The 27,988-nt window shown below is 31.8% G+C and overlaps 2 protein-coding genes across 2 annotated transcripts; both read left to right on the top strand.

Annotated features, from left to right (window-relative positions):
- The first annotated feature begins 7,185 nt into the window (after positions 1-7,185).
- LOC139527537 (uncharacterized) lies at positions 7,186-13,763 on the top strand. Its single transcript, XM_071323042.1, has 6 exons — positions 7,186-7,396; positions 9,510-9,539; positions 9,941-10,107; positions 11,542-11,702; positions 11,977-12,167; positions 13,584-13,763. The coding sequence occupies exons 1-6, from the start codon at positions 7,273-7,275 to the stop codon at positions 13,628-13,630; spliced, it is 720 nt and encodes a 239-aa protein (XP_071179143.1). The 5' UTR covers positions 7,186-7,272; the 3' UTR covers positions 13,631-13,763.
- Positions 13,764-20,804: 7,041 nt separating this feature from the next.
- On the top strand, positions 20,805-27,159 carry LOC139527536 (uncharacterized). The gene is made up of 5 exons (XM_071323041.1): positions 20,805-20,891; positions 22,476-22,642; positions 24,071-24,231; positions 24,524-24,714; positions 26,600-27,159. The coding sequence occupies exons 2-5, from the start codon at positions 22,547-22,549 to the stop codon at positions 26,650-26,652; spliced, it is 501 nt and encodes a 166-aa protein (XP_071179142.1). The 5' UTR covers positions 20,805-20,891; positions 22,476-22,546; the 3' UTR covers positions 26,653-27,159.
- The last annotated feature ends 829 nt before the right edge of the window (positions 27,160-27,988 follow it).

Below are 27,988 nucleotides of genomic sequence, written 5' to 3'. Positions count from 1 at the left end.
AACTGATCATTTGAGATAATAGTAGCCACATTTCAATCTTTTTGGGGGCAAAATGTCACATATTGCAAATTTAGAGCTTAAAACATGAGTTTGTCCTATTTTTAGCTTTTCCCATCCTAACAATATGCTTTTATATAAAAAAAAATGTCCTAAATAATGTTATAAATGCACAGAAAGTTATTCTGTGGTGTTAAACATTGAAACATAAGTTGTTTACTACCCCCCAAAAAAATTTTGTCATGCAGATTTAATGAAATTATTTGATTTTTCCCCCTTATAGCATTGCGTCATACTATGTACTTGGCAGATAGCATAGCCTAATGTAAGCACTGCAGAAACTCACAAAAGCACCATTTATTATTCCAAATGAAATTTTTATATCTGAAATTTTATTAAATGATGTAAATAAACACAGTTAAATGACCATGACTGCACTTTTGATCAATTTGTAGTACTTTACTGACACCAGATGAAAAAAAGGGGGGGGGGGTCAATATTCCTTGACACTTCAATACCTTGGAGTTTTTACTAAATTCATTGCAAAAAATGTTGGAAGTCTTTAAAGAAGTAGAACAAACAAGAAAAAATCAGCAAACAATGATCTTGATATTGAAAGTTTATGTTCCTGTAGCCCAAAATGAAATTTTCCAGTATTTTCTATCAAAGTCATACATTACAGTCAGTTTAAATTGAGCTGTGAATTTTTATTATAAGTCGCATAATGCTCAGATAGGCTGTTTTTAACTACAAATTGACTAAGGATTAAGAATAAAGCAAAATAAAAGATTTCTAATCAACTTTTTTGTCTCTTTAAGCAAAATGCGGTGAAACATCAAAATCAGAAAACAATTGTTTTTTTTTTGTCTTAACTGATCATTTGTGATAATAGTAGCCACATTTCAATCTTTTTGGGGGCAAAATGTCATATATTGCAAATTTAGAGCCTAAAACTTGAGTTTGTCCTATTTTTAGCTTTTCCCATCCTGACAATATGCTTTTATATAAAAAAATGTCTTAAATAATGTTATAAATGCACAGAAAGTTATTCTGTGGTGTTAAACATTGAAACATAAGTTGTTTACTACCACCAAAAAAATTTTGTCATGCAGATTTAATGAAATTATTTGATTTTCCCCCTTATAGCATTGCGTCATACTATGTACTTGGCAGATAGCATAGCCTAATGTAAGCACTGCAGAAACTCACAAAAGCACCATTTATTATTCCAAATGAAATTTTTATATCTGAAATTTTATTAAATGATGTAAATAAACACAGTTAAATGACCATGACTGCACTTTTGATCAATTTGTAGTACTTTACTGACACCAGATGAAAAAAAGGGGGGGTCAATATTCCTTGACACTTCAATACCTTGGATTTTTTACTAAATTCATTGCAAAAATTGTTGGAAGTCTTTAAAGAAGTAGAACAAACAAGAAAAAATCAGCAAACAATGATCTTGATATTGAAAGTTTATGTTCCTGTAGCCCAATATGAAATTTTCAAGTATTTTCTATCAAAGTCATACATTACAGTCAGTTTAAATTGAGCTGTGAAATTTTTATTATAAGTCGCATAATGCTCAGATAGGCTGTTTTTAACTACAAATTGACTAAGGATTAAGAATAAAGCAAAATAAAAGATTTCTAATCAACTTTTTTGTCTCTTTAAGCAAAATGCGGTGAAACATCAAAATCAGAAAACAATTGTTTTTTTTTGTCTTAACTGATCATTTGAAATAATAGTAGCCACATTTCAATCTTTTTGGGGGCAAAATGTCATATATTGCAAATTTAGAGCCTAAAACTTGAGTTTGTCCTATTTTTAGCTTTTCCCATCCTGACAATATGCTTTTATATAAAAAAATGTCTTAAATAATGTTATAAATGCACAGAAAGTTATTCTGTGGTGTTAAACATTGAAACATAAGTTGTTTACTACCCCAAAAAAAATTTTGTCATGCAGATTTAATGAAATTATTTGATTTTTAGCCCTTATAGCATTGCGTCATACTATGTACTTGGCAGATAGCATAGCCTAATGTAAGCACTGCAGAAACTCACAAAAGCACCATTTATTATTCCAAATGAAATTTTTATATCTGAAATTTTATTAAATGATGTAAATAAACACAGTTAAATGACCATGACTGCACTTTTGATCAATTTGTAGTACTTTACTGACACCAGATGAAAAAAAGGGGGGGGGGTCAATATTCCTTGACACTTCAATACCTTTGATATTTTACTAAATTCATTGCAAAAATTGTTGGAAGTCTTGAAAGAAGTAGAACAAACAAGAAAAAATCAGCAAACAATGATCTTGATATTGAAAGTTTATGTTCCTGTAGCCCAAAATGAAATTTTCAAGTATTTTCTATCAAAGTCATACATTACAGTTAGTTTAAATTGAGCCGTGAAATTTTTATTATAAGTCGCATAATGCTCAGATAGGCTGTTTTTAACTACAAATTGACTAAGGATTAAGAATAAAGCAAAATAAAAGATTTCTAATCAACTTTTTTGTCTCTTTAAGCAAAATGCGGTGAAACATCAAAATCAGAAAACAATTGTTTTTTTTTTGTCTTAACTGATCATTTGAGATAATAGTAGCCACATTTCAATCTTTTTGGGGGCAAAATGTCACATATTGCAAATTTAGAGCTTTAAACATTGAGGTTTAATGAACGACCAAACATTCCTTGATAAGCATCGTTTGCTTTTGGTAATATTTCAGATATTTCTTTAAACTTTGAAACAAATACGTCATACAAAATTATATTGTTTTGATATTTTTGTTTTATCCTTTGAAGCCGTTCGATTCATTCTACAAGACAAAAATGTTTTTAAAAAACTTTCGATAAATATTACATCACAATACAATTACATCACAACGTTTAGGATGTAGCAACTTTAAAATACATTATGATCTTATAAAAAAGGTAATATATTCTTATCACTTATTTTCTAACAAAAAACTGTTTAAATATACTCTATACTGTAAAAATATACAATACTCTATACTGTACAATATTAAGAGAATACATTACCACACGAAATAAATATATAGAATAATCCTCTAACATAACTTGAATTCATGGCAACCTAGCAAAGTCACTTCATATCTTGAAAAAACATTCAACAGAAATCAACAAACTGAATGTTATTATTCTTCGAATTTTGTTGAATTACTTTATATACGATTTTATAATACGGTTCCATAATATGGTTTCCATTGGTTACTTATGTAGGAGTTTTTAAAGAGAGAGAGAGAGATTAAAATTGGTACTGTAATTTTCCCTCTATTTAATGGTTGTTAGATAAGCAATATTATTGTAATAATTGCTATTTCGTGATTATTACGATATAGTCCATCGAATTTCTATGAATTTTTAAACAAGTCGAAAACACAAAATTTAATTTCACTTTATCAATCATTCAACATAATTTAAAAGTCGTAATGGGGTTGTCATCGTATGACAAAGTTTGATTTAATTTACCAGCGCAAACATCTGTTGACATGCATAGGGCTGATATAATCGATTGCAATATTTCAACACAAGCGAGGTTATTGTAACCATCACACATCAATTGGAATCATAACTATTTATTAATTCCATTGAGGACTACACCAATGCATAGGCTTATGCTCTTCAACTTTGTACTTGTTTAGCTTTATAACTATATTTTGAACTGTGCGTCACTGATGAGTTTTTATGTAAACGATACGCGCGTCTGGCGTATTAAATTATAATCCTGTTACCTTTGATAACTAGTTACCCCACAGGGTCGATGTCATTGCTGGTGGTCACCGTGGGTATCACCAGCCCAGTAGTCAACATTTCGGTGTTGACATGAATATCAATAGTGTGGTCATTTTATAAATTGCCTGTTTACAAATCTTAAATTTTTTTCCAGAAACTAACTTAAAGGATTTTCTTATCCCAGGTATAGAATACCTTAGCCGTATTTGGCACAATTTTGGGGAATTTTGAATCCCCATGCTCTTCAACTTTTTACTTGTTTGGTTTTATAACTATTTTGATCTGAGCGTCATTGATGAATCTTTGTGTAGACGAAAATCGCGTCTCGCGTTCTAATTTATAATCCTGGTACCTTTGATAAGTATTAACGAGAAAATGTTGAACTGGACACTTTGTCAGATAGGGTCTCTGATAAAACATCGAATTCATACATTGAAAAACTATGAATGATAGCTCAAAGTCCGTTTTCAAAGACAAATTAGCTGTAAATTAATCATTTATTAACGATAAATATGGTGTTGTGCCTAGAGAGAAAGCTTCAAATAACATTGTCTTAATTTTACGAGTGTCTTCAAAAGGAATTACGAATAAATTAGCATTCAGGTAATTCCACCTATAATTGCCGACAAAAGCGAGACTAAGCGAGCCTACATTCCGTCGTCGTCGGCGGCGTCCACAAATATTCACTCTGTGGTTAAAGTTTTTGAAATTTCTTAAACTATACTGGATTTCTACCAAAATTGGACAGAAGCTTGTTCATGATCATAAGTTAGTATCCAGAAGTAAATTTTGTAAAAATAAAATTCCATTTTTTCCGAATTTTACTTATAAATGAACTTAGTTTTTCCCGCATCCGTAGGTGTCCTTCAGATGGCCCCTAAAAATATGTTTACTAGTACAGTGATAATGGACGTCATACTAAACTCCGAATTATACACAAGAAACTAAAATTAAAAATCATACCAGACTTACAAATACCATAGGGTCCTGACTTGGGGCAGGCGCAAATTTGCGGTGGGGTTGAACTTGTTTATGAGATCTCAAACCTCCCCCTATACCTCTAGCCAATGTAGAAAAGTAAACGCATAACAATACGCACATTTAAATTCAGTTCAAGAGAAGTCCGAGTCCGATGTCAAAAGATGTAACAAAAGAAAATACTAGTAAATAAAATGACAAAAATACATAAATAACAACAGACTGCTAGCAGTTAACTAACATGCCAGCTCCAGACCTCAATTATACTGCATGTGTTGTTCGTTATTACTCTTTAATGACTAGTTTTACAAAAATATAGCAAATAAAATGATTAGCAAGAAACTTTCTTTTACTAGGTAAAAATCTGCCGAAACGCTAGAAGGCATATAAAAGAGTGTAAGCTATAATATAACGTTTTTGAGCATTTGTGTTTTGTCTAATAATTAAAAGAAAAACTGTAAAAGACAAATCTAGTCAAAAATACAAGATCAACCAAACATTATTGTCATGTGTTATTATCATCGTAACCGTCAGTTGTTATATACATTTATATACAGCCATGTATCACCATCATTGATGGCGATCCGATGGATACATCTGTTGTAGGGTTGTCACTGACTCAGACGTACTTATGAATATAATTATTTTCCGTGACTGTATCTTACATTAATTTGTAGGATCCTTTACTATAGATATGCCTTATATATCATGTACTGTAGTACGCCGCTAGATTAAAACTGACGTGGAAAGGTAACACATGGCCAGCGAAAGCTCTTTAATGAGAGCCCAGGTGGTCGTGTGGTCTAGCGGGACGGCTGCAGTGCAGGCGATTTGGTGTCACGATATCACAGTAGCATGGGTTCGAATCCCGGCGAGGGAAGAACCAAAAATTTGCGAAAGCAAATTTACAGATCTAACATTGTTGGGTTGATGTTTAGACGAGTTGTATATACATAATGTACACAGCCATGTATCACCATCATTGATGGCGATCCGATGGATACATCTGTTGTAGGGTTGTCACTGACTAAGACGTACTTATGAATATAATTATTTTCTGTGACTGTATCTTACATTAATTTGTAGGATCCTTTACTATAGATAATTTAGCTGATCTGTAACAATAACATCTTCATGCCTTATATATCATGTACTGTAGTACGCCGCTAGATTACAACTGACGTGGAAAGGTAACACATGGCCAGCGAAAGCTCTTTAATGAGAGCCCAGGTGGTCGTGTGGTCTAGCGGGACGGCTGCAGTGCGGGCGATTTGGTGTCATGATATCACAGTAGCATGGGTTCGAATCCCGGCGAGGGAAGAACCAAAAATTTGCGAAAGCAAATTTACAGATCTAACATTGTTTGGTTGATGTTTAGACGAGTTGTATATACATTATATATACATATACAATTTGCGATCATTGGCAAACACACTTTGATTAAATTTTTTTACACAATGAGTTCGGAAAGGCATAAATTTCCATAGAATTAGAGAAATAAAAATAATCAACATGTCAGGAAAGGGATAAATCGTGTAAGAATTAGAGGATCTTAGGTTACAATATACTTATATATGTATAAGTTTTGCCTTCACTATGACCAAATAAACATTGAAAAGAGTCCAAATCGAAAGTAAGTCTTCAATTCCAACAATAGCGTAAAGTCTGTAGTAATGTCATCCACAAATACAAAAGTTAGTGAGTAAACAGTAAAACAAATGCTTAAATCTTATGGATAAAGTCCAATATTTGCTACTCGGGATTGACCAATCATGAGTCAAAAGTTATCTTACATTCACCAATTCCAATTGCGTAAAGGTTCAAATAAATCGATCCAAGCTTAATAAGGTAAGTTTACAACATAGGGTGATTGTTTAAGATTTTTTTTATCTGACCGTAAAAATCCCATAATTTGAGAACGAAAAAATTAGAATATATTCAAAATAATGAAAAGGAATTGTCTTTTATTAGTCTAAACTCTGGTGAAATTTATTAAGGAAAGCATACTGAATTTTGTTGCGTTATATGTGAACGTTGCCTTAAATCTGAGGTTAAAACCTAACTCTTAAAAGACGAAACAAAACTGAACAAAATTTGAATTAAAAGGAAGTTTTCTTTCAACCATTGAAACATTCATGATCAATTGATTCTCTAGATTGTATACGACATTTCAAAGGTCACACAGACGGACACATGAAATGAAAAATTTAACGAAATCTCAAAAATATCCTAAACTTAAACCTGTTTGGTTACAGACGTAAAACGATAATTTAAAGCCATAGCATTTTTATTTTAAATTTGATATGCAATCGATAATTTAGATTTAAATCATTTACTTTATACAGTGTTAAAAATCTTTAATTTTTCACCGGACGGGTACACGCTAGGTTTAAATCAAGGTTCACCGTCTTACCTGACCGGTTTTTGAATCTATTTAAAGTATCGCCCTTTGTTCTAAAATAAAACACACATCTGTTTATTATATCAACTTAGCTAACTATATTCACTGAAGAAATTACTTAAAAGACATGTGCATGAGCAACGTATCAGTAAGCATATGCATTAATGCCATTGTTGTAGCACTGATGGCCATTTACGTATATCGAACTGAAAGAAGAATGGAAGAAATTTCAGACAAACATAGCCGAACAGGTAATGAGAAGGTAAACAGTTCGACGACACGCACAAATGTACACAATCATGTAGTTAACTTAGGCCGTGTTCATGACATTGACCTAAATTCGGTGTTGTATTAGTGTAACTCACACGTAAACTAAACACAATTGCGTTCCCAATGATAAAACTCATTGTTTACATTTAGTTTAAATCATGTTTTATCTACACACAGTCGATAGTCAATGTAGGCCTTGTGTAGGTTAAGTGTACACAAACATAGGCATTTAGGACATTAGTTTTACCGTGTATATATTTAAGGAGGAAACTATTTTTGAGTAAAATTGATATTTTTGATAATTATTAGTATAGTTCTTTACAGAAATTGTGGTCTAAATTTTACACGTACTTTATTAATCCCTGATCAAGACTCAAACCAGCATCATTGCCGAACCTAATTATAAGGCAGCTACCAATTGATTTTTTTTTTTGGGGGGGGGATATAATAGATGAGTATAAAACATAAAGGCAAGGGAGATGAGCTAGGGATTTTGTTTTGGAAACAAAAAATGTTTCCAGTTTTTGGCCCTGAAAAAAAATTTGTTTCACTCTCAGATGCCACTTTATATAATGCGAAAATTTGTTTTGACTTGTCACCAAAATGTGTCCTGAAAAAAATCAATAGCCCACGCCCCTCTTTTTTTCCTTTTTTCGCGCGTACGTTTTTATTCCTTTTTTTTTATGCTGGTGATCAAATACATTTTTTTCAATATTTAATACTATAATGTGTGGGGAAACTCTTGATTCAGAATATTTTTTTATCATCTGTATGACCATTTTATTTTTTTATCAAATTGGGGATCGGAATATTTCCATTCCCACCACCACCACCCTTTTGAAGTCAAATGGTTGTCCCTTACCGCTAGAAATATTGTCCAAAAATTTTGAATTCAGTTCTACGTAATGAACATTTAAATGACATATAGTTTACAAGTGGGAACAAATCTTATTTACAGCTAGCTAAACAAGGTGTATAGATGTGAACAAATGTAAAGTAAAACCAGTGTACACTACACTAAACTAATTGTAAACATGTTTACTCTACACGGCGTTTGGTGTGAACACGGCCTTATTGTTGGTGCTCCGTTTTATAAAGAAAACATTCAAGGAACGATCGTGAAGCACATTATGAATGCACATATATAACTGTTTAAAGTTTTATAATTACATTGTAAGTATGTTTCCTAAGAATCCGTAATTAAAAAAAAAAAATCGCGAGGAATTTCATTTCCTTATAAAACTGATTACTATAGACATGGAAAATAAAGCACTGAATAAAAAAAAAGAAAAAGGAAAATCGATATAGTTCTTTATTCTATGGTTGCAGCATACAAATGTAATAACAGGAAATCAATCTTTTTTTGTATTCTATAGCGTTGTAAAAATTACGCGATTCTGCGCTTTTTACAAGTTTTCTATGTTGTGTCATGTGTACTATTGTTTGTCTGTTTGTCTGTTTCAATTTTAGCCATGGCGTTGTCAGTTTATTTTCAATTTATGAGTTTGACTGTCTCTTTGGTATCGTTCGTCCCTCTTTTATACAAAATATGCTTCGGTCAACGGTTTTACATCCTAATTGAATTATAAAAGGTAAGCATATGAAAAAAATATCAATATGCTAAGGTTTCGTAGTATAGTCAATTACAAAAATAAATTCATTGTTTTCTATAATGAAATTCAAAAGTATGTGCTTTTGTGGAACATGGATTTTATACTCTCTTGGGTCAATATTGTCAAATGCATCATTTGTGGCCTCTATAGTATTTCATCAAATGTAAAACTAGTGTACTTAATTTTTTTCGCATTAAATGTAACCAAGTAGCAGTCTCGTTGGGGTCTAATATTTTCGATCGAATGAATAAAATTTGACTTGCATTTTAAATATTGATTTTGGTTTTTGTGGAACAAGAAAGCAATCTATATAGTATCCATGATTGTAAAAGCTGTTCTGCAAAGTGATTCAATTGGTCTGCCCGAGCTTAAATTTGTAACTTAATTTGCTTCCATATTGATGAGATACTTTTTATGTCTTTTATGCAAAAGATAGAAGTGTATTGTCGTACATATATTTCAATGATTTGTCTCATTCCAGAAACCCAGAACGACAAAAAAACAATAGACAGTAAGTTTGAAATATCAATTAAATACCAATTAAATGAAATCCACTCTGAAATAAACACAAATATTGTCCAAAACAACTCACTTGCAGGTATGATAAATACAAAAGCAACTATGAAAGCTACAAACAAAACAAAAAGAGAATAGAAGCTGAAAACACCAATAGCAACATTGTTAATTGATATGTGCATTACATGAACTAAACTGCTAGATGCATACCATTGAACATTCAAATATATTTCGTTAAAAAAAAAATGCAAAAATAATAATAATATAAATGTTAGACAAATGGATTGATAATTGAATAGATAGAAATAACAAATCAATTATGAAGAACATTTTAAATCGGTCAATAAGATATACGAAATCGATCAATTAATAAGCCAATTAAATGTTTTTCTTAAGATTTCAAACAAATTTTCGTGGCATGTACTGGAAATAAGCAGCCAATATTAGACACTTGGAAAAAGCCATCCATGGGAGGGGACATCAGCAACATTAAAGACTCGTGTACCAATCGACACCTTAGGAGTACAATGATTGACAACTGGAATGGATCACTCATTGATCAAGTATAAATTTGAAACAATACAATGTTTAACTTTTTTGGTTGCATTCTAATTATGTCTACATTAACTAATTATGTCTTTTTTGTTGCTCACTTTATTTTTTGATAATATAACGAACTATAAACACTTGTCATATAACATGTATAAGTTTATCTAGCTATCTTATTTAATACTGTGCTAATCAGCAACATGACATGTTTTAATCCGTTCCATTAGTTTCTATAGTCAAGCGTATAATTTTGTCATCTCACCTGGCCCCAAAACGGCAAGTGACCTTTTCAAATCACTTGACATAAGTCTTCCGTCGTTGTAGTTTGTTAACCTTAACAAAAAACTTCTTCTTTGGAACTACAAAGCCAAATTTTACCAAAATTGACCACAGTCATCAGTGAGGTATCTTGTTTTAAAAAGTGGTCGACGATACCGCTAACCAAACAACATTACCGACAAGGCTAAAATCAGAACATAATAGTTAAATGCAAAATGCAAGTGTTGTCTGTTGAAAATTTAGAAAATCTGAAAAGGTTCAACTTGTCAAAAATGTGAAGATCTATAGATTGTTCTTTTACATCAAAACTGTCAAATGACTTTTGGTATCAGTAAGTAGCTTAAAATTTCGGGTTTAACCACTGTTTTCATTTTGCCACACAATAAAATATATAGAGAATTTTTTCATTGAAAAAATGATTAGTCAGATAAGATTTAGACATTATTCATTTAAAAATTGTTAGACGACTCTCAACGAGTTATTATCCTATAATGATGATTTTTACCAATATTTAGCATTTTTGTATATATTACTTTGAGAACTATAATAGAAAGATAGATGGAAACTGACATTAGTAAAACTGATTAGCCAAACAAGATATACAAAATCTCAACAAGGCCAAATTTTACGAAACATCATTGCAGTTATTGTTCTTCAATTTTTACAATAGCAAAAATGTTTGCCAGACAATATCTCCAACTAGGTCAAAGTCTGCCAAAATGCTAGAGCACATCTTCTTAGAGTGTTAGCTATCAAAAACCATTTTCAGAAACGTTATGTTATTTGCAAACACAAAAGAGAAAAACTGTAAAAAGACAGAAAATATCAGGAATACAAGATCAACAACATTGGTTTTTTTTATTCTGAATTCTTTTCTAATCCTCAATGTGGACAATGTTGAAGATACACATTTACCGAAGTGTGACACACAGGCTCTTTATAGCCTCTAAATTAATTTACCTTGTATTTCGATATTTGTATTAAGACTTTTTTTTTTTTACAAATGATCAATGAACTATTCCTGTGAATAATTAAACAATTACTGATAATATATGTCATATAAAGAATGCTAGTATGACGATTTTGAAAGTGACAATCATCATGAGCATAAACAAAATTGGAGAAACATAAAATATTGACCAATTGACAATTTATCAATTTTATATCAGGTGAAAATTGAGCTATTAAAAAATGGCAAACTAGCTGTTGAAATATATTTTGATGGTCGAGGCTCAACAAGTTATAACTGGTTCACCAGGGAACGAATGCAGTCCAATTCTTTTAACGACCTGACGCAAATGTCAACCTTTAAATATTTCTCAATGGATGGGTAAGTAATCTAAAAAAAAAAACATGAATCGTTCTATTAACAGGAAATGGGATTAGATACTATATTGCAGAAAATCTATAAAATACAGACAAAATATGAATTTAGTGAAATGCAAAGAGATATAGGTTATCCGTTACAAATACCATAACCAAAAATTTGAAAAGCAAAAACAAAAATAGTAAGAAGTGAACATACCTTCTTTACGTAAATATATTTAAAAAATGGAATCTACAGAAAATGTTTTCCTCTAATTTTTCTTATTTGATTTACATAGTCACCAAGGCGCCAACCGCCATTTCTTCATCCATCAGAACTTTGGGGGATGTCCAAACGATAAAGGCTGGATGATAATAGTTGACGCGGAAGATACTGGTTCCCGACCTTGCATGTTTGATAAGTTACCTGGAATGGTTTACCCGTACCTACTGTATGGCCCTGGTCGGCAAATGGCTCATTATGACGCTGGTATGTAAGAAAAAAATATATTACTGCAAACACTGTGGACTAAAGGAGATGTGGTGTAATTGAAATAAGACAGTAACTCACGACACAAACATTTAAAAGACTACTATACTTTGTTGTATTCATGGCTTCAGAATAAATTAACCAAAGAGGGTTCTTGTTACCAAACCTTTTTTGTAATTGAGTAAAATATTTTTAAATTGATTTCGCAATTCCAATTCAAGAGTGGCGAAAGATAGTAGAGGGACAGTCAAACTCATAAATCGAAAATAAACTGACAACGCCATGGCTAAAAATGTAAAAAAGACATACAGACAAAAAATAGTACACAAGACACAACATAGATAACTAAAGAATAAGCAACACAAACCCCACCAAAAACTAGGGGTGATCTCAGGTGCTCCGGAAGGGTAAGCAGATCCTGCTCCACATGTGGCACCAACCTGTTCTTCTATACGAAAGTGATTTGCGGGATCCGTACATAGAAAACTAAAGAATAAGTAACACTTATTTTGGTAGGTCACATTTATGAAAAGGAAGGGGATTGTAGTAACGGCATAAGGAACATATCTGATATCATTTGTGAAACAGTTATTTCATAACGGTCAACCAACTTGTAATGACGTCCGTAAAATGTACGAACATATCCAAAAAAATTGCATTGTTTAGGGGCCAGCTGAAGGACGCCTCCGGGTGCGGGAATTTCTCGCTGCATTGAAGACCTGTTGGTGACCTTCTGCTGTTGTCTGTTCTATGGTGGGGTTGTTGTCTCTTTGACACATTCCCCACCATCATTCTCAATTTTATCTCTTCAAACACAAGGCTAAAACAAGGATAACAAGGGTATTGTCGTAGCCGACATTTGATTAGGTCCAATAATAAGCCGTGTAGTTTCAAATATTTTCTATGTTTGTCTATCTATTTTAGACTAAGTTGGATTTGAAGGGACTTCGATTTGGATATAAAAACAAGTTTTGGATATCAAAGCTATATGTACTTAATATCTTATTAATTAAGTCTGCAGAGAGTAGTTATCTCAAAGTCTTTTATATCACAATCCAAACCTTTAGAAAATGTAGCAAATTACTTCACACGAAATACGACATCGATTTGTTTTCCAAAATAAACTGACATTACAAAACCCGATTATGACAAGTATAGTTTATCTTTTTAACTTTAGCTTTATTTCTTATTATTATAAACCTCTAAACCATGCTTAATGAAAGTCTCGGAGAGAAATTCAAGTGTAATCACTGTTGGTCTAACGATAATCCCAAATAAGATTATCAAACATTATTTATTCTGCGTTTTTCTTAAATATTTTGATTATAGGACGTACAGTATAAGAATTAATAATTTTTTTTTTAATTTAATTTGATCTCATAAAAATTCGTTTTCATATTTTTGTTTTCATTTAAGGATTGTATGCAGTGGCCGACATGATGATTATATCAATATCGACATGAGATTAAGGTGGAATATCATGCATGCTGCCAGAAACGTGAAGTTCAACGATTTTACTCCACGATAAAATTACATTAGAACTATTCTTTGTACATTTTCATTTACAAATATAAAACGGATTATGCCTCATCCTAATTTATGTGTTGCTACTTTTTTCCTTTGTTCTTTAAAAGCACGCATGGTTTATGCAGGCAGCAAAGTTCCTTTACATGGATTTAAACTTTCCCAAGTCAGCTGCGATAGGCACATGAAATACAAAATGTATAAAACTATTCTAACAAAAACATATATGCCAGGCAGCAACTTAAGACCACCATTGAGTTACATGGTTCTGACTTAGTACAGCCACATATATGAATATGGTGGGGTTAGACATGTATATTATCGTCAAATTTAGTGTAATATTCCAGATTTTTATAAACGTTTTTGATAATTCTCGGTTTAACAGCGACAGAAACCCATAAATTTGATGAATTATGCAAGAAAGAAGGGTGTTCTTCAATTGTTTTTTTTTACTAGAATGCCATAGGCTGACACGGAGGACATCTCGCTAATTATAAAAAAACCTAAACCATACCGTTTTAACACATAAAGTGTTGAGCAGAAACATATAATACAATCTCAATTTTGTGTTATATATCGATGACAATAAAAGAAAAAAATACTACAGATGTTCATTGGAATATCTGAAATTGAAATGAAATGAAAAAAAAAATCCCTAGAAAAGGGTGATGTTCTCATTGATATAATGAGTATATGTTAAATGAAATAAGAACATCATCAATATATTTGAAAGTGAAATTATAGAAATTTGCAATTTGCTCTTCTTTCTCTATTTCTGAGGTTTTGTCGAAAGAACGTATTACGTATTTAGTGCAATTGTTAATGGAACCAGAGTGATGCAAACCATAGCAAAATCATTCTCCACCAAGAACAAAATAGTAAACATAATAGGTAATATGAAAAAAAGAATAGGAAAAAACGGGGTGTTCAAAGATAAAGAAAAGAGAAAAAAGGAAGAAAAGTTTAAAAATACAGACTCCTCCCTATCGAGAACCTTATTTTATTTCTATAGAAGCCGAAACGTTAACAGAGTTGTTCAGGCTAATAATAAAACTGGAGACATCATTTTATTTGTCTGGTGGTTAAATAACAAGTATTCGGGCACCTAGCTTCATAGCATTGCCAGATATAACTGAAACCAGGTAATGTTGTTTGTTTTATGGAAAAAGAAGATAATTTGACACTGTTTTATAAATACTACTGTCTTGTTTGCTGGTTTAGTCTATGGCAATATGGAAACCTGCCACGAAGGCGCGATGGTCAAACCGTATCTTTATACAATTCTTGTAAGCCAAAAAATTGTGTAAAGCATGTAAGAAGACATTTCTTTGAAATATTAGAAACAACCGGCTTAGAATATGTTTTCGTGTGCATAATTGCAATAGTTAGCTTGAAAAGTTAGTTTTCCCCTTCATAAAATTGAGAATGGAAATGGAGAATATGTCAAAGAGACAACAACCCGACCATAGAACAGACAACAGCGGAAGGTCACCAATAGGTCTTCAATGCAGCAAGAAACTCTCGCACCCAGAGATCCCCTTCAGCTGTGTCTAAACAAATATATACTAGTTTAGTGATAATGGACGTCATACTTAACTCCAAATTATACACTAAAGACACTAAAATTAAAAATAATACAAGACTAACAAAGGCCAGAGGCTCCTGACGTGGGATTATCATTCTGATATCATATTTTGATAAATTTGATAACTAAAACATATAAAACGCAACTAATGTTTTAACACCCTTAAGAAAATTTACCTTGAGCTATTATTTATCGGTTCTGATTTTGGTCATTCAACTTTGCACACGTTTCGGGTCATATTCATCCTTGAGTTTTATTTTTATTTTGTTTCGATCGTTCCTGACGAGGGAAAATCAAGGAAAGTGCATTGAACGAATAAATGTAGTAAGTTTACCTACACTATATTCAGAGTAGCAAATTGTTGCAAAATCCTTCAAAAACATTATTTACCTTCTTTATTGACATGCAATATCTTTCATATAATCATAATTACTTTTCTACATTGGCTAGATGTATAGAGGAAGGGTTTAGATCTCATAAACACGTTAAACCCCTCCGCAATTTTGCGTCGGTTCTAAGTCAGGAGTTTCTGGCCTTTGTTTGTCTTGTATGATTTTTAATTTTAGTTTCTTGTGTAAAATTCGGAGTTTAGTATGACGTCCATTATCACTGAACTTGTATAAATATTTTTTAAGGGGCCAGCTGAAGGACGCCTCCGGGTGCTGGAGTTTCTCGCTACATTGAAGAGCCATTGGTGGCCTTCGGCTGTTGTCTGCTCTATGGTCGAGTTGTCGCCTTGACACATTCCCCATTTTCTTTCTCAATTTTATCATAAATTAACTGTTTTTTGATATGCTTAGGGTTTTCCAGAAATTGGTTACCCAAGCTGTATTTGACTAAACCTTTTGGAATGAGTTGTCCTTAATGCTCTTTAAATTTGCACTTTACTCAATTATTTTAGCTTTTACTCTTTTTAGATGCAGGTGTCATTGATGATTCTTTAGTAGACGATACGTGTGTCTGGCGAACAAAATTGTAAGACTGATTTCAATGGTAAGATTATTTTACTAATATCTTCAAAAAACTCGTTGAAATATACCCATTTTACTAGGTTCCTGCATTTCTTAATTTTTTTAACTGTAAAATAAACTTAATATATTCCTATTTCCTGATTTTTCTTCATTTCTGCTAACAAAAAAACCTTTTTTAATTGTAAAAGAAGTATAATATTTGAGATCCACAGACTCAGTTTCTCTATCAATTTGATGAACCAAATTTAGATCAGAAGCCAAGGGTGAAATGTTGTACCACGAAAACATATACGTCAGTTTTGTCCAAGGTTTACAAAGTACAATGTTCCAGTACTTGTTTGTTTTTTTCAGTCCAGATTTGTTAATGCACGATATTCCATTTTAAACCATCTAAATGGATATATGTATAATCATCATGTCAGCTACAGCATAGCTTTCTACAATAGAAACAAAAACTATTAAAACAAAAATAATCATGGGCGATATTTTGAAGTTATCAAACGTGTGTCCCATCACCAAAGTACATTTGTATTATCGTGTAATTTATTAACCTTATAAATAATTTGTTGCGTTCAGAGTATTTTCAATTATATCAACTTTAACTGAAAACTCGTAGAGCCAACCAATTTCAATACAAGCCCTACGAAAGCCCAGACAGCTTTATCCATAAAAACGATACATAAACACGATTCAGCTACACTGTCTAAATGCGTACGGTATTTGATAAAAGGCCACAAAATGACAAATGAAAAACAATTAAAAAAAAACCGGCTGGATTTATGTACAGAACAATAAACGAAAATCAAATTTGATATAAAGCAACAAACGACAACTACTGAATTACAAGCTCCGGACTTTTGATAGGCACATATATATTGTGAAGGGGTTAAACGTTTCGAAGTGTAATCACAACTTTCGCACGTTAATAATTCAATTTTGATTTAACATAATTTAGGTCTTTAGTTTTCTCGTTTGAATTGTTTTACATTGTCATTTCGGGACCTTTTATTGCTGACTATGCGTTATGGGTTTTGTTCATTGTTAAAGGCCGTACGGTGGCCTACAGTTGTTAATATCTGTGTTATTTGGTTACTTGTGGAGAGTTGTTACCTTTGCAATCATACCACATCTTCTTTTTTATATTGTCACAAAAGGTGGCATATACAAAAGTGCTACACAATGTTCAAATGTTTTGAACTGATAGCAGAAGTATAGCGTTATCAAACGTTAGTGAGAAAATCCAATGAAATACATATAAGGTTCCCAATGAGACTAACAGTATACGTAGAACCATAGTTCGCGAGAATCTGTTATAGTTATTAGTAAGCCACTTCAAATTCTACTAAGCCCATTGTGGATTATTGAATACAATGGGGATCGCTTGAACAAACAGTTATAACTAAGTGCGTATACAGGTTAAGGATACCCTGATTAGCATTTTTACGAACGAAATATGAACACTTTTGTCGACAGGACAATCATATCTTAGTGTGTAAAACTGTAAACGGAGTGGACTAGGTTTTCTGTATGGTCAGGTTCTCATGCAAATATGACTGGATATATCTTATAAGGCTTACAATGGGGGTAAAAAACAAACAATCATCCAATCAACCAATCGTACCGATAATCATGGGGTGATTAGAATAATACCGATTCTGATCAAAACGTGATTATTGTGTGACCTATTGATAAACACTACCTAACCATGCATATGTCCTTCATTATAAAAAAAACTACGTAAGAATTTGTTAACACAATTGTACAAATAAAGTTCAGCTATGCATTGATGAATCTAAAACAGTATAACAAAAATACCGAACTGCAAGCCCTGTTCGAAAAGGGTACGTTCATAACAACTGACAAATTAACGCTGTTAATCAACAAGTGGAAAGCAAACTATACCATATAAAACCAAAAAAAATTATTTAAGTTACCTAGTAATTATACAAGATTATATTGTCTGACTTACCAGTGTCCAATATAGTCAGCTGCTTATCGGGTCCATATAAAATCTATGGGTAGGCACTTCCAGGCAGCCTATTATAATTACAATAACGGTAGTTCGATTCAGATGTGTCAATAACTGCCACCAAAGCACGGTCGTAAACTCAATCACCATAGTTGTGACTAATAAAGAAATGGCGTGCACCCCAGTTATCGTCACTATATCAACAAAACAAAATAATATATATTTAACCTTTATATAAACTTGTCTGTTTATGAGGAGTTATCGTTTTGGTAAACGTAAAGAGTTATCTCCCTTTTCGCCTATCATATTGAAAACGACATGTTTGCCAGTTAAGTTGCTTTCGCCGGGAAATTTAAATATTCTGACACGAATGCAACTGAAGCTGCGTAAGGGTTCTGTTAATCCACAAATCAAAATATGCATGTGATAGAAGAATAATTTCGGAAGAAATGAGGGCTGTTGTAAGGTATGTAGTAATTTATTAATATTTTCAATTACTTTTTATCTAAAGTAGGGAAGGCAATTCAAGATGGTGACTTAGATCCCTTCAGGACTTTTTAGTATACGGATATGGAAAGTAAACTGCACATTGCCAGAAAACAAAGAAATAGTGATGGCAACGTTAAATACGTTAATAAAGTAATGCAAATAGACAGGAAATAATAAAAAATAAATTAAAAACATTGATTTACAAAATTTTATTCTGCTAACCGAGTCCCTGTGACTCGGATTGAGAGTTGTTGTCTCATTGTCACATATCTTCTTATATCTCAGTATCTATGGCTCAAATCGAAATTAAACGGAATAAAAAAAACCACTACTTTTCTAATATATTTATAATGAGCTTAATATGAGTGTTGTCAAATCGTACAATTTTGCCTAACCGATTACTCGAATAGTCGTTCGACCGATTAACCGGTTAACCGGTGGTTTAATTCATGTTTGAGAGCCTTACTTATAGAACACAACAAATGTCCGTTTTCATAATACGATGAATTTAAAAAATATATACAACGGAAATGGGGAATATGTCAAAGAGACAACAACCCAACCAAACAGCAGATAACAGTCACCCATGAGTCTTCGATGACGTTTGTTCTTTACACATTATACATGTTATAAGGATTTTCTGTGAGGAGTACTGGCAAAGTTTCACTTTTAATAATCCAATACCACCGTATGTATTTGCTATGGCGTTTGTAATTTCTTCATATTGAAAAAATAAAAAAAACTTCTTGATCTCGTCGAATTAAAATAATTCTTTTTTCTCTTTCTCTTGATGTCTCAGAAAATAATGTGGGGTGTTTCAATTTGAAATTATTAAGCCAGTTGCATCAAGTATACATTAATTACATTCACCTTGATATTAGTAAAAAAAAATACTTACTTTACCAGTTGTAATCCCAATGATACGTGTTTCATAAATATCCAAATGCAAAGCCAAAAATACCAAACTATACACTATATACACCTCAACATCAGAAAAAAAAAACATATTCACAGTCACATATTCTGTATACGATAAAACTACAATTTTAAGAACCAATTGATTGATTGATTGTTGCTTCATTAAAGTTTAGTGGCAATAATTTTACACATAATCAAAACAAGAACTCTTTTCAACTCTTTCAAATTGATGTCTTTAAAATGTAGCATAATTTGCATTTGCAACTTTTATAATAGAAAAAGAGCTCCATGTATTAAAGATTGTAGCTGAAAGTAAAGAGGACCAAATTAAAGAGTTGAATCAATCATTATCTACAAAAGCAGAGACAGAGAAACCGAAATAGAAAATCAACAAATTGCAGGGACAATAAAACTTACTGACGTAGAAAATTAATTCAATGCCGAAACAAGAAAAGTAGAAAATCAACTACTCAAGTCAAATGAAAAAGGTTGGGCGCTATATTATAAGTAATTATAACTTATATACTTAACATATGTCTGACTTGCTCAACATTCTAATGAAACCAGCATTTGTTCTACTGATGGTAGTTTAGTCTTTGTGGAAAAATTCTCAAACTTCCACTTCAAGTTATCAAAATTACTGTAAAAAATTATTTGAAAATCAAATAAGACTTCGTATTCAAATTTCACATAGGAAGGCTATGCTAGGTGTTGATGCCCTTTTGCACAAACCCTGGCTTTTATATAAAAATCGAAATGCGTGTAATAAGATTATTTTTATGGTTACTTTTATATACTATACATGAGACTTAAACTACTCTAAGAAGTTCGTAAACACGGCAAACGACCTCATCACAGAGTTGTTGCAAAGACAGCGACAAACCTACTCTTGTGAGAAACAACAGAAATATTGTCAATATTCCGACCGGATGTGTTTGTGGTTGTGTATTTATACATCACTTACAAAATAACATCCAAATAAATAGAGTTGACCGTATTCCTCACACCAGAAAAATTCTATTGGGTTGCTAAATGTTTGGATTAAATGAAGTCTGAAAAAAATACTTCCAAAAACATGATTAAGAGGGGTGTAGTTAAATACAACGAGGACATGAATAGTAAAAATACAAAAAAATATGTCTTCATTTCCTTATAACATTTTTTTTTGTAAATGTAAAGTTTATTTTTAGTTCTCGCTTTGGAAAGGAAACTTGTAGATGAAATTAAAGGTAAGACGCAATTATTATCAACAAAAGCAGAGAAAAAAGGTTTGAAACTACAAATTATATAAATCATTTGTTTGGGGGCTAACCTTTAACGGTTACTTAATAAAAGATTATTCTTTTTACGGAAAACCAGTTTTTGTGCAAACACTTCTATTTAAATTGCTTCATTCGTGTATAGCACCGTATAGTATAAATCATGACAAGCCTTTTAACTTCACAAGTTGTTTCAATTTGACGAAAAATCTCGAGTATAACACAAGAAACTTAGTTTTGATCTGAATGGGTCTTAAAAAAGACTGAACAAAAAGTATTTAAGTCAATTTCAGTCTTTCAGTCGTTTTCAGACTCATCTTGTGCAGTGAATTCAGTACTGTTCAGATAATTCGTCTGTGGTAAATTAAGATCGGTTCAGTCTATTTTCAGACTATTCAGTATCGCTATTTACCAGCACATAACAAGATGAAACTGAATTGTCTGAAAAGCTCCTACACGGTACTTAATCGACTACAAGTGAAGAGCATGAACAGAACTGACTTTTCCGCAGTGGATAAATCTGAAAAATTACTGAAAGACTAAACATGGATGAATAATTTATTGTTAAGACTTTTCAAATCATGTTAAGTTCATAAAGCAGTTTCAGACTTAAAATTGTTTGCTAATGTAACATGTTATTACGACATATTTATGTATACTCATGTTTATGTTTTTTCGTATACAACTTTCTTATATCAGTATCATTATATACATTTTTAGACATTTATAGCTTTTCTTGTTTGTGTACTATCGTAAATCGTAGACGACCGGATACATATTAAAATTTATATATATATCCGCCTGTCTAATCATGCGACAACTTTATGAAAGACATTCTCACCCGAAAACACGTCGTTTCACAGGGCTAACACCATAATATTCATATAATTTTATAAGTTGATGATCAAAACGAATTGGGTTGAACTGATCAGAACCTTAACACACAAAAAAATACGTATATGTTTAATGCATATCCTATTTGTCTGTTTATATTAAGAAACTCGGTGTTAAATTTACTACAATTACTTGTCAAGCCTACTAGAATGGATGATTATAAGACGGTTCTGCGATCTTTCTGAAATAAGTGTTAGATAATACAAAATATTGCAGATTTGAACAGTTGTAACAATTAAAATTATCTTTAGTAAACTTAAGAAAAAGGGGACCCTCAAGACCATTCTTAACATGTGATGGTCGAACGATGAGCTGTCGCCTTGGAATCATGAAAGATAACCGTTGACAAATCAAATGAAATCTACTTTGAAAATGAACAGAAATATAGTCCAAAACAACACATCTGCAGGTCTGATAAATAAAAAAGGAGGTAAACAACTATGAACAGTACAAACAAAACAAAAGGAAAATGGAAGCTAAAAAACACCAATAGCACATTGTAAATTGATATGTGCATTACATGAACTAAACTACTAGATGTGTACCATTGTAAATATTAAATATGAATGTATAAAAGAATGAATCAATAAATGAATAAATAGCTAGAAATAACAAATCAATTAGGAATGAATATAAAATCAGTCAATAATATATACAAAATCAATCAATTAATCAGGCATTAAAATGTATTTTCTTTAGAATTCAAACCAATATTCGTGGCATGTAATGGAAATAAGCAGTCAATATTAGACACTTGGAAAAAGCCAACAATGGGAGGGGATATCAGCAACATTAAAGACTCGTGTACCAATCGGCACCTCAGGAGTCCAATGATTGACAACTGGAATGGATCACTCATTGATCAAGTATAAATTTGAAACAATACAATGTTTTACTTTAATGTTTGTACTGTCAACTAAAAAATATTTTAGTCGGCTTCCTTTTAAGATTTATATGCATAGTTTTTTTTTAAACTTTCAGTCACTAGTGTTTGTATGTATGTTTACATAATTTTGGTTGCATCCTTATTATTGTCAAGTTAACAAATTATGTCTGTTTCGGTTGCTCACTCAATTTTTGACAATATAACGGAACTATAAACAACTGAAATACAAGTGAGAGGTGTATCTAGCAATCTTGTTCAACCAACTATTTTCTTCAGAAAATGCCTGTACCAAATTACCAATATGAAATATTTTCCATCCGTTCCGGTGGTTCATACAGTCGAACGTTTCTATGGACTTCCCTCTCTTAAGCTCACCTAGCCAAAAAGACTCGGTGAGCTTTTCCAATCACTTGACATCCGTCGTCCGTCGTCGTCGTTCGTTAACTTTTACAAAAATCTTCTCCTATGAAACTACAAGGCCAAAATTTAATTAAACTTGACCACAATGATCATTGGTGTATCTAGTTTAAAAAAAAAAGTGTTCGATGACCCCGCTTGCCAACCAACATTGCCGACATTGCCAACATTAGAACAAAGGGTTAAATGCAATTTTGTCTATTAATTTGAAAACTGCTATAAACAGAGAACATCTGACAAGATAAAACATGTTGAAATAGTTAAGATCTATCAATTGTTAATTTACATTAAAATTGTCAGACGACTTTTTATAGAAATTAGTGCTTTCAACCGACGAATTTTACCAATTTATTCATTTTGCCTATTATCTTGAAAACTATAAAAGGTAGAGAGAAACTTTTTATTGCAAAAATGTTTCGCCGGACAAAATGTACAAAAAGGTCAAAATGCCGAAATTGACTCTTTATATGAGTTAGTGCTCCATAATGACGATTTTTACCCATTTTTCTTGTTTTTGTACATTTTCCTGAAAAATATAGCAGATAGATGAACACTTTATATAGCAAAGATTAGAAAGTCAAGATCTTCAAGTAATACAAATGGTCAAAATTGTCTGACGACAACTTATTAGAGTTAATGCTCTTTTACGATTTGTACGATCTGTTTGTGTTTTTGCCAATTATTTTTAAAACCATAATTGATAGGTAGAAACTTCAATAAGCAAACATTATCAACAAGACAATATCTATAAATATCTCAACAAGGCCAAATTTGATGACTCCTTATTGAAGTTATTGCTCTTTAATGACGATTGTTACAATAGCAAACATGATCAGCTAGGCATGATCACTCATGTTAGCTATTCCAAGAATAATGATGAGATCTGGCATGTGAAAATAAAATCGTATTACCTTTCGGAAGTGACAATCAAATACATAGTTGGAGAAACATAGAATATTGCCCAACTGACATTTTATCGTTTTGATTTCAGGTAAAAGTTGAGCTATTTAAAAATGGCAAATTAGCTGTAGATATATATTTTGATGGCCGAGGTTCAACAAATGATAACTGGTTCACCAAGGAAAGACTACGGTCCAATTCTTTTAACGACCTGACGCAAATGTCAACGTTCAATTTTTTCGCAATGGATGGGTAAGTATTCTGAGGGAAAAAAAACCATGAGAATAATTATAGAACATGGGAACATGTGATTAAATATTATATTGCAAAAATTTCAGAAAATGCAGAACCATTATCAAATTAATGAAATTCAAAGAGGTGTAGGTTATGCGTCACGAATACCGCAACCAAAGATTTGAAAAAAAGATATTTCGAGGTGAACATACCTACTTCAAGTAAATATAATTTGGATAAATTTCTTTGAAAAAAATAGATTCTACAGAAAAATGTGTGTTCCTCTAATTTTTTTATTCCGTTTATATAGTCACCAAGACCACCACCGCCATTTCTTTATCCATCGGAACTATGGTGGATGTCCAATCGATAAAGGCTGGATGATAATAGTTGACGCTTCAGATACTGGTTTTCGACCTTGCATGTTTGATAAATTACCTGGAATGTTTTACCCATATATACTGTATGGTCCTGGTCGGCAAATGGCTCACTATTACGCTGGTATGTTAGAAAATATATTACTTTGAACACTGTGTAATAAAGGAGATGTGGTGTATTTGAAATGAGACAGTTAATGAAAAATTAGTGTTCTTCCCCATCTTTTTTTGTAACAGATTAAAACATTTGTTTCCCCATTTGCATTATTAATTCTAATTCAACTTTCAAACAAAGATCTAATTTACCTTTTATCCACGTAACTCCTGAATATGTTGAATTTTACACCATAACATTGTTGAATGTATTGGCTGTCCCACTCGCGAGCTGTAACAGTGCTTTCTCTCAACCTTTCCGACTAAACTCTTCGTGCACAAATGGTGTAGCAAAGCACATCTTGTGAACTGGTGCCTGTTGTCAACTGGGAATACTAAATGTGAGCATGCCTTGGGACCAGCAATTTAAAAATTCACAAAACTTACCCATTTCATTTTTTGATTGGGTAATCTATTTTAGAATAGTTTTCATAAGTTGCAAAAAACTACGTATACGCGACAACAATTTATCAATTAGGGTAAATTACACACTTGACATGTATTTGGGTTCTCCTTTAATTGCGTAATCACGCATACACGAAGTTTATCTGGAGCTTTCACGGTCACTCTGACATATTTTAGATCACTGATCTGGTGTGGCAAAGTTAGTATTTGTTTTCTTAAATTGTGCTTTTTTTTATTTACTTAGAATATATAACTCGAGGAAGTTTGATAAATGTAAAGACATTTAACATAAACCGATGTCTCATTCACACTGAAGTCGACCTAGATGTATATTAAGATTGTCTTATATTTCAAACTAATCAATAATCTATTTCCATTTTGTAAAAATTACTGTCTTATATAAATTTCTGATTGCAACACTCATCGCGAAGTGTGTTACAAGTTAGGGATATGTCAGTTGTTATCAAATAGTCCGGGTTTTATGTATGTTGGCGTTTGTGTTTGTTGCAATTCAATGTTTCTATTGTTCCGTTGTTTTCAACATATAATTGATGTTTTCCCCTCGGTTTTAGTTTGTAACCCGGATTTGTTTTTGCTTAATCGATTCATTGTTATTGAACAGCGGTATACTACTGTTGTCTATATTTATGTTTGTCTGTCTGGTTTCATAACAATAAATAGAAATGCTATTTCTAGATTAAATAAAAATTGAAATAGTTTGCACAATGCTTTTCCACGAATTTGCACGAAATACGACGAAGAACAATTTGCCATCACGAAATTACGTGAAAAGAAAATACAAACATGTTGAACTAAAATAACATTTAATTTATCTCTTCAAAGCACGAGCCAAAAACGAGGATAACAGAATTATTGTCGTAGCTGATATTTAATCATGTCCAATAATAAGCATCAGTTTGAAGTTTCAAATATTTTCTATGTTTGTCTACCTATTTAAGACTAAGTTGGATATGAAGAGACTTCGATTGGGTAGAAACATTTCTAAATACCAAAGCTGCATGTATTAGCTTTCTTATCAATTGGTCTTAAGTGATTAGTTATCTCAAATACTTTTACATCACAATCCAAAATCCAAAAAAAATGTGAAGCACATTACTTCACACGAAATGCGACATCGATTTGTTTTCCAAAATAAACTGACATTACAAAACCCGATAATGACAAATATAGTTTATTTTTTAAACTTTAGCTTTATTTCTTATTGTTTTAAAGCTTTAAACCATGCTCAATGAAAGTCTATAAAAGAAAATCAATTGTATTCATTGTCCGTCTGACGGTTATCCAATGGAGATTTACAAACATTGTTTATTCTGCGTTTCTCTTAAATATCTTGATTGTAGCATGTATAGGGCAATATAAAAATTAATAAACAAAATATATTCAATATAATCCATAATAATTCGTTTTCATTATTTCGTTTTTCCTTTTAGGATACTATGCAGTGGCTGACATGATGATTATATCAATTTCGACACGAGATTAAGATGGAACATCACGCTGCAAGAAACGTGAAGTTCAACGATTTTACTCTGCAATAAAATTACATTAGACCTAATCGTTAAAATTTGTACATTTTCGTTTAGAAATATTAAGCGAATTATGCCTCATACTTATCCATGTATTGCTACTTATTTCGGTTTTTCTTTAAAAGCACGTATGGTTTATGAAGGCAACTAAATAGTTTAAGAATAACACATTTGCGATGGGCAATATTGTTCTAAATATGTACTACTTTCCAGCTGTATGTTCTTATTTGACCGGGACAGATTGGGTGGTGTTACATCTTACAAAGTAAATTCAAATTATTTTTGCAAAGAATTCTGACTATTTTAGTAAGCCGTCTTAAAGTCATATGAAACGAGTGACTGGTGCAAAATAATGTTTATCCAATTCTTAAACCAATGCATGTATATATATATAACATGTATAATAAACTTAGTTTTCTGTGCACGATTTTATCATTTTTTACGCAAATATATCGAATAATCTACATTTATTTTTATCTCTCTGTCTGTTTAGTTTTAACAAATATGGCAGCTCATTAAATGCCGTGTTTTGAAGCCGAAGTTTACCGATTGTCATTAATAGTGAACAACCAACAAAAAGCATTGGTATTGAGCACGTGTTTAACATGTACAATCAGATAATTGTTTATTTTGCGAATTGCTTCCTGGAAGCAAGCAATTAAAAAAGGTGAACTCCTTCTAAATATGGACAAATTAAAGAATTTTCTTCAGACAAATGTGAATGTACATCAGTTATATGATGAAAACTATCCATTTAGTTATAAAAAACATATGCATACTTTTTTTTATTTGAGGTTTCATATGACTTTATACTAACATCGAGGTGAGAGTTTTTTTGCTCTCTCACTGTGACTTTGAGGTAATGAACAGCAATAACATTGCTGTTCCTTTGCTTTGTAAGTATTTGTTGCTGTGCATTTACTGATTTTGTGGTCATGGATGGATACCCCATATCTTTTGTTTGTATATTAACGAGGACTGAACGCGTTCGTTTGTCTTTGCGAGATACCGGTTTACCTTTTAAATCATATTAATAATGTATAAATGTGGTAGCCTCTTTATTTTGTATATATTTTAATTGTAAAATAAAGATGTATAATTATGTTAATATTAAATAAACTTCATAAGATATTGTATCATATAAACTTTTATTACACTGAAATGTTTCCATACATTATTCATGATTACTTGGATTTGATTGGTTAGTTTAAAGTTTTACCGCTCAGTTCTTAGTTTCTTTGTTTTGAGTTAGAAGGACTAATGGAGTCAAAATGGACAGACGTATATGTCCAG

This window comes from Mytilus edulis, chromosome 6, assembly GCF_963676685.1.
Source record: "Mytilus edulis chromosome 6, xbMytEdul2.2, whole genome shotgun sequence".
In the NCBI taxonomy this organism is placed as follows: domain Eukaryota; kingdom Metazoa; phylum Mollusca; class Bivalvia; order Mytilida; family Mytilidae; genus Mytilus; species Mytilus edulis.
The sequence above is the reverse complement of the archived record's forward strand: the minus strand, read 5'-3'. Positions and strand labels throughout refer to the sequence as shown.

What these genes read in the sequence shown, in the direction of transcription:
- LOC139527537 (XM_071323042.1), top strand. Translation starts at nt 7,273, where the DNA reads ATGTGCATGAGCAACGTATCAGTAAGCATATGCATTAATGCCATTGTT. An exon ending in AAATATTTCTCAATGGATGG is followed by an intron (nt 11,703 to 11,976) that starts GTAAGTAATCTA and finishes TGATTTACATAG; the next exon opens with TCACCAAGGCGCCAACCGCC. An exon ending in AATGGCTCATTATGACGCTG is followed by an intron (nt 12,168 to 13,583) that starts GTATGTAAGAAA and finishes TTTTCATTTAAG; the next exon opens with GATTGTATGCAGTGGCCGAC.
- LOC139527536 (XM_071323041.1), top strand. Translation starts at nt 22,547, where the DNA reads ATGGGAGGGGATATCAGCAACATTAAAGACTCGTGTACCAATCGGCAC. An exon ending in AATTTTTTCGCAATGGATGG is followed by an intron (nt 24,232 to 24,523) that starts GTAAGTATTCTG and finishes CCGTTTATATAG; the next exon opens with TCACCAAGACCACCACCGCC. An exon ending in AATGGCTCACTATTACGCTG is followed by an intron (nt 24,715 to 26,599) that starts GTATGTTAGAAA and finishes TTTTCCTTTTAG; the next exon opens with GATACTATGCAGTGGCTGAC.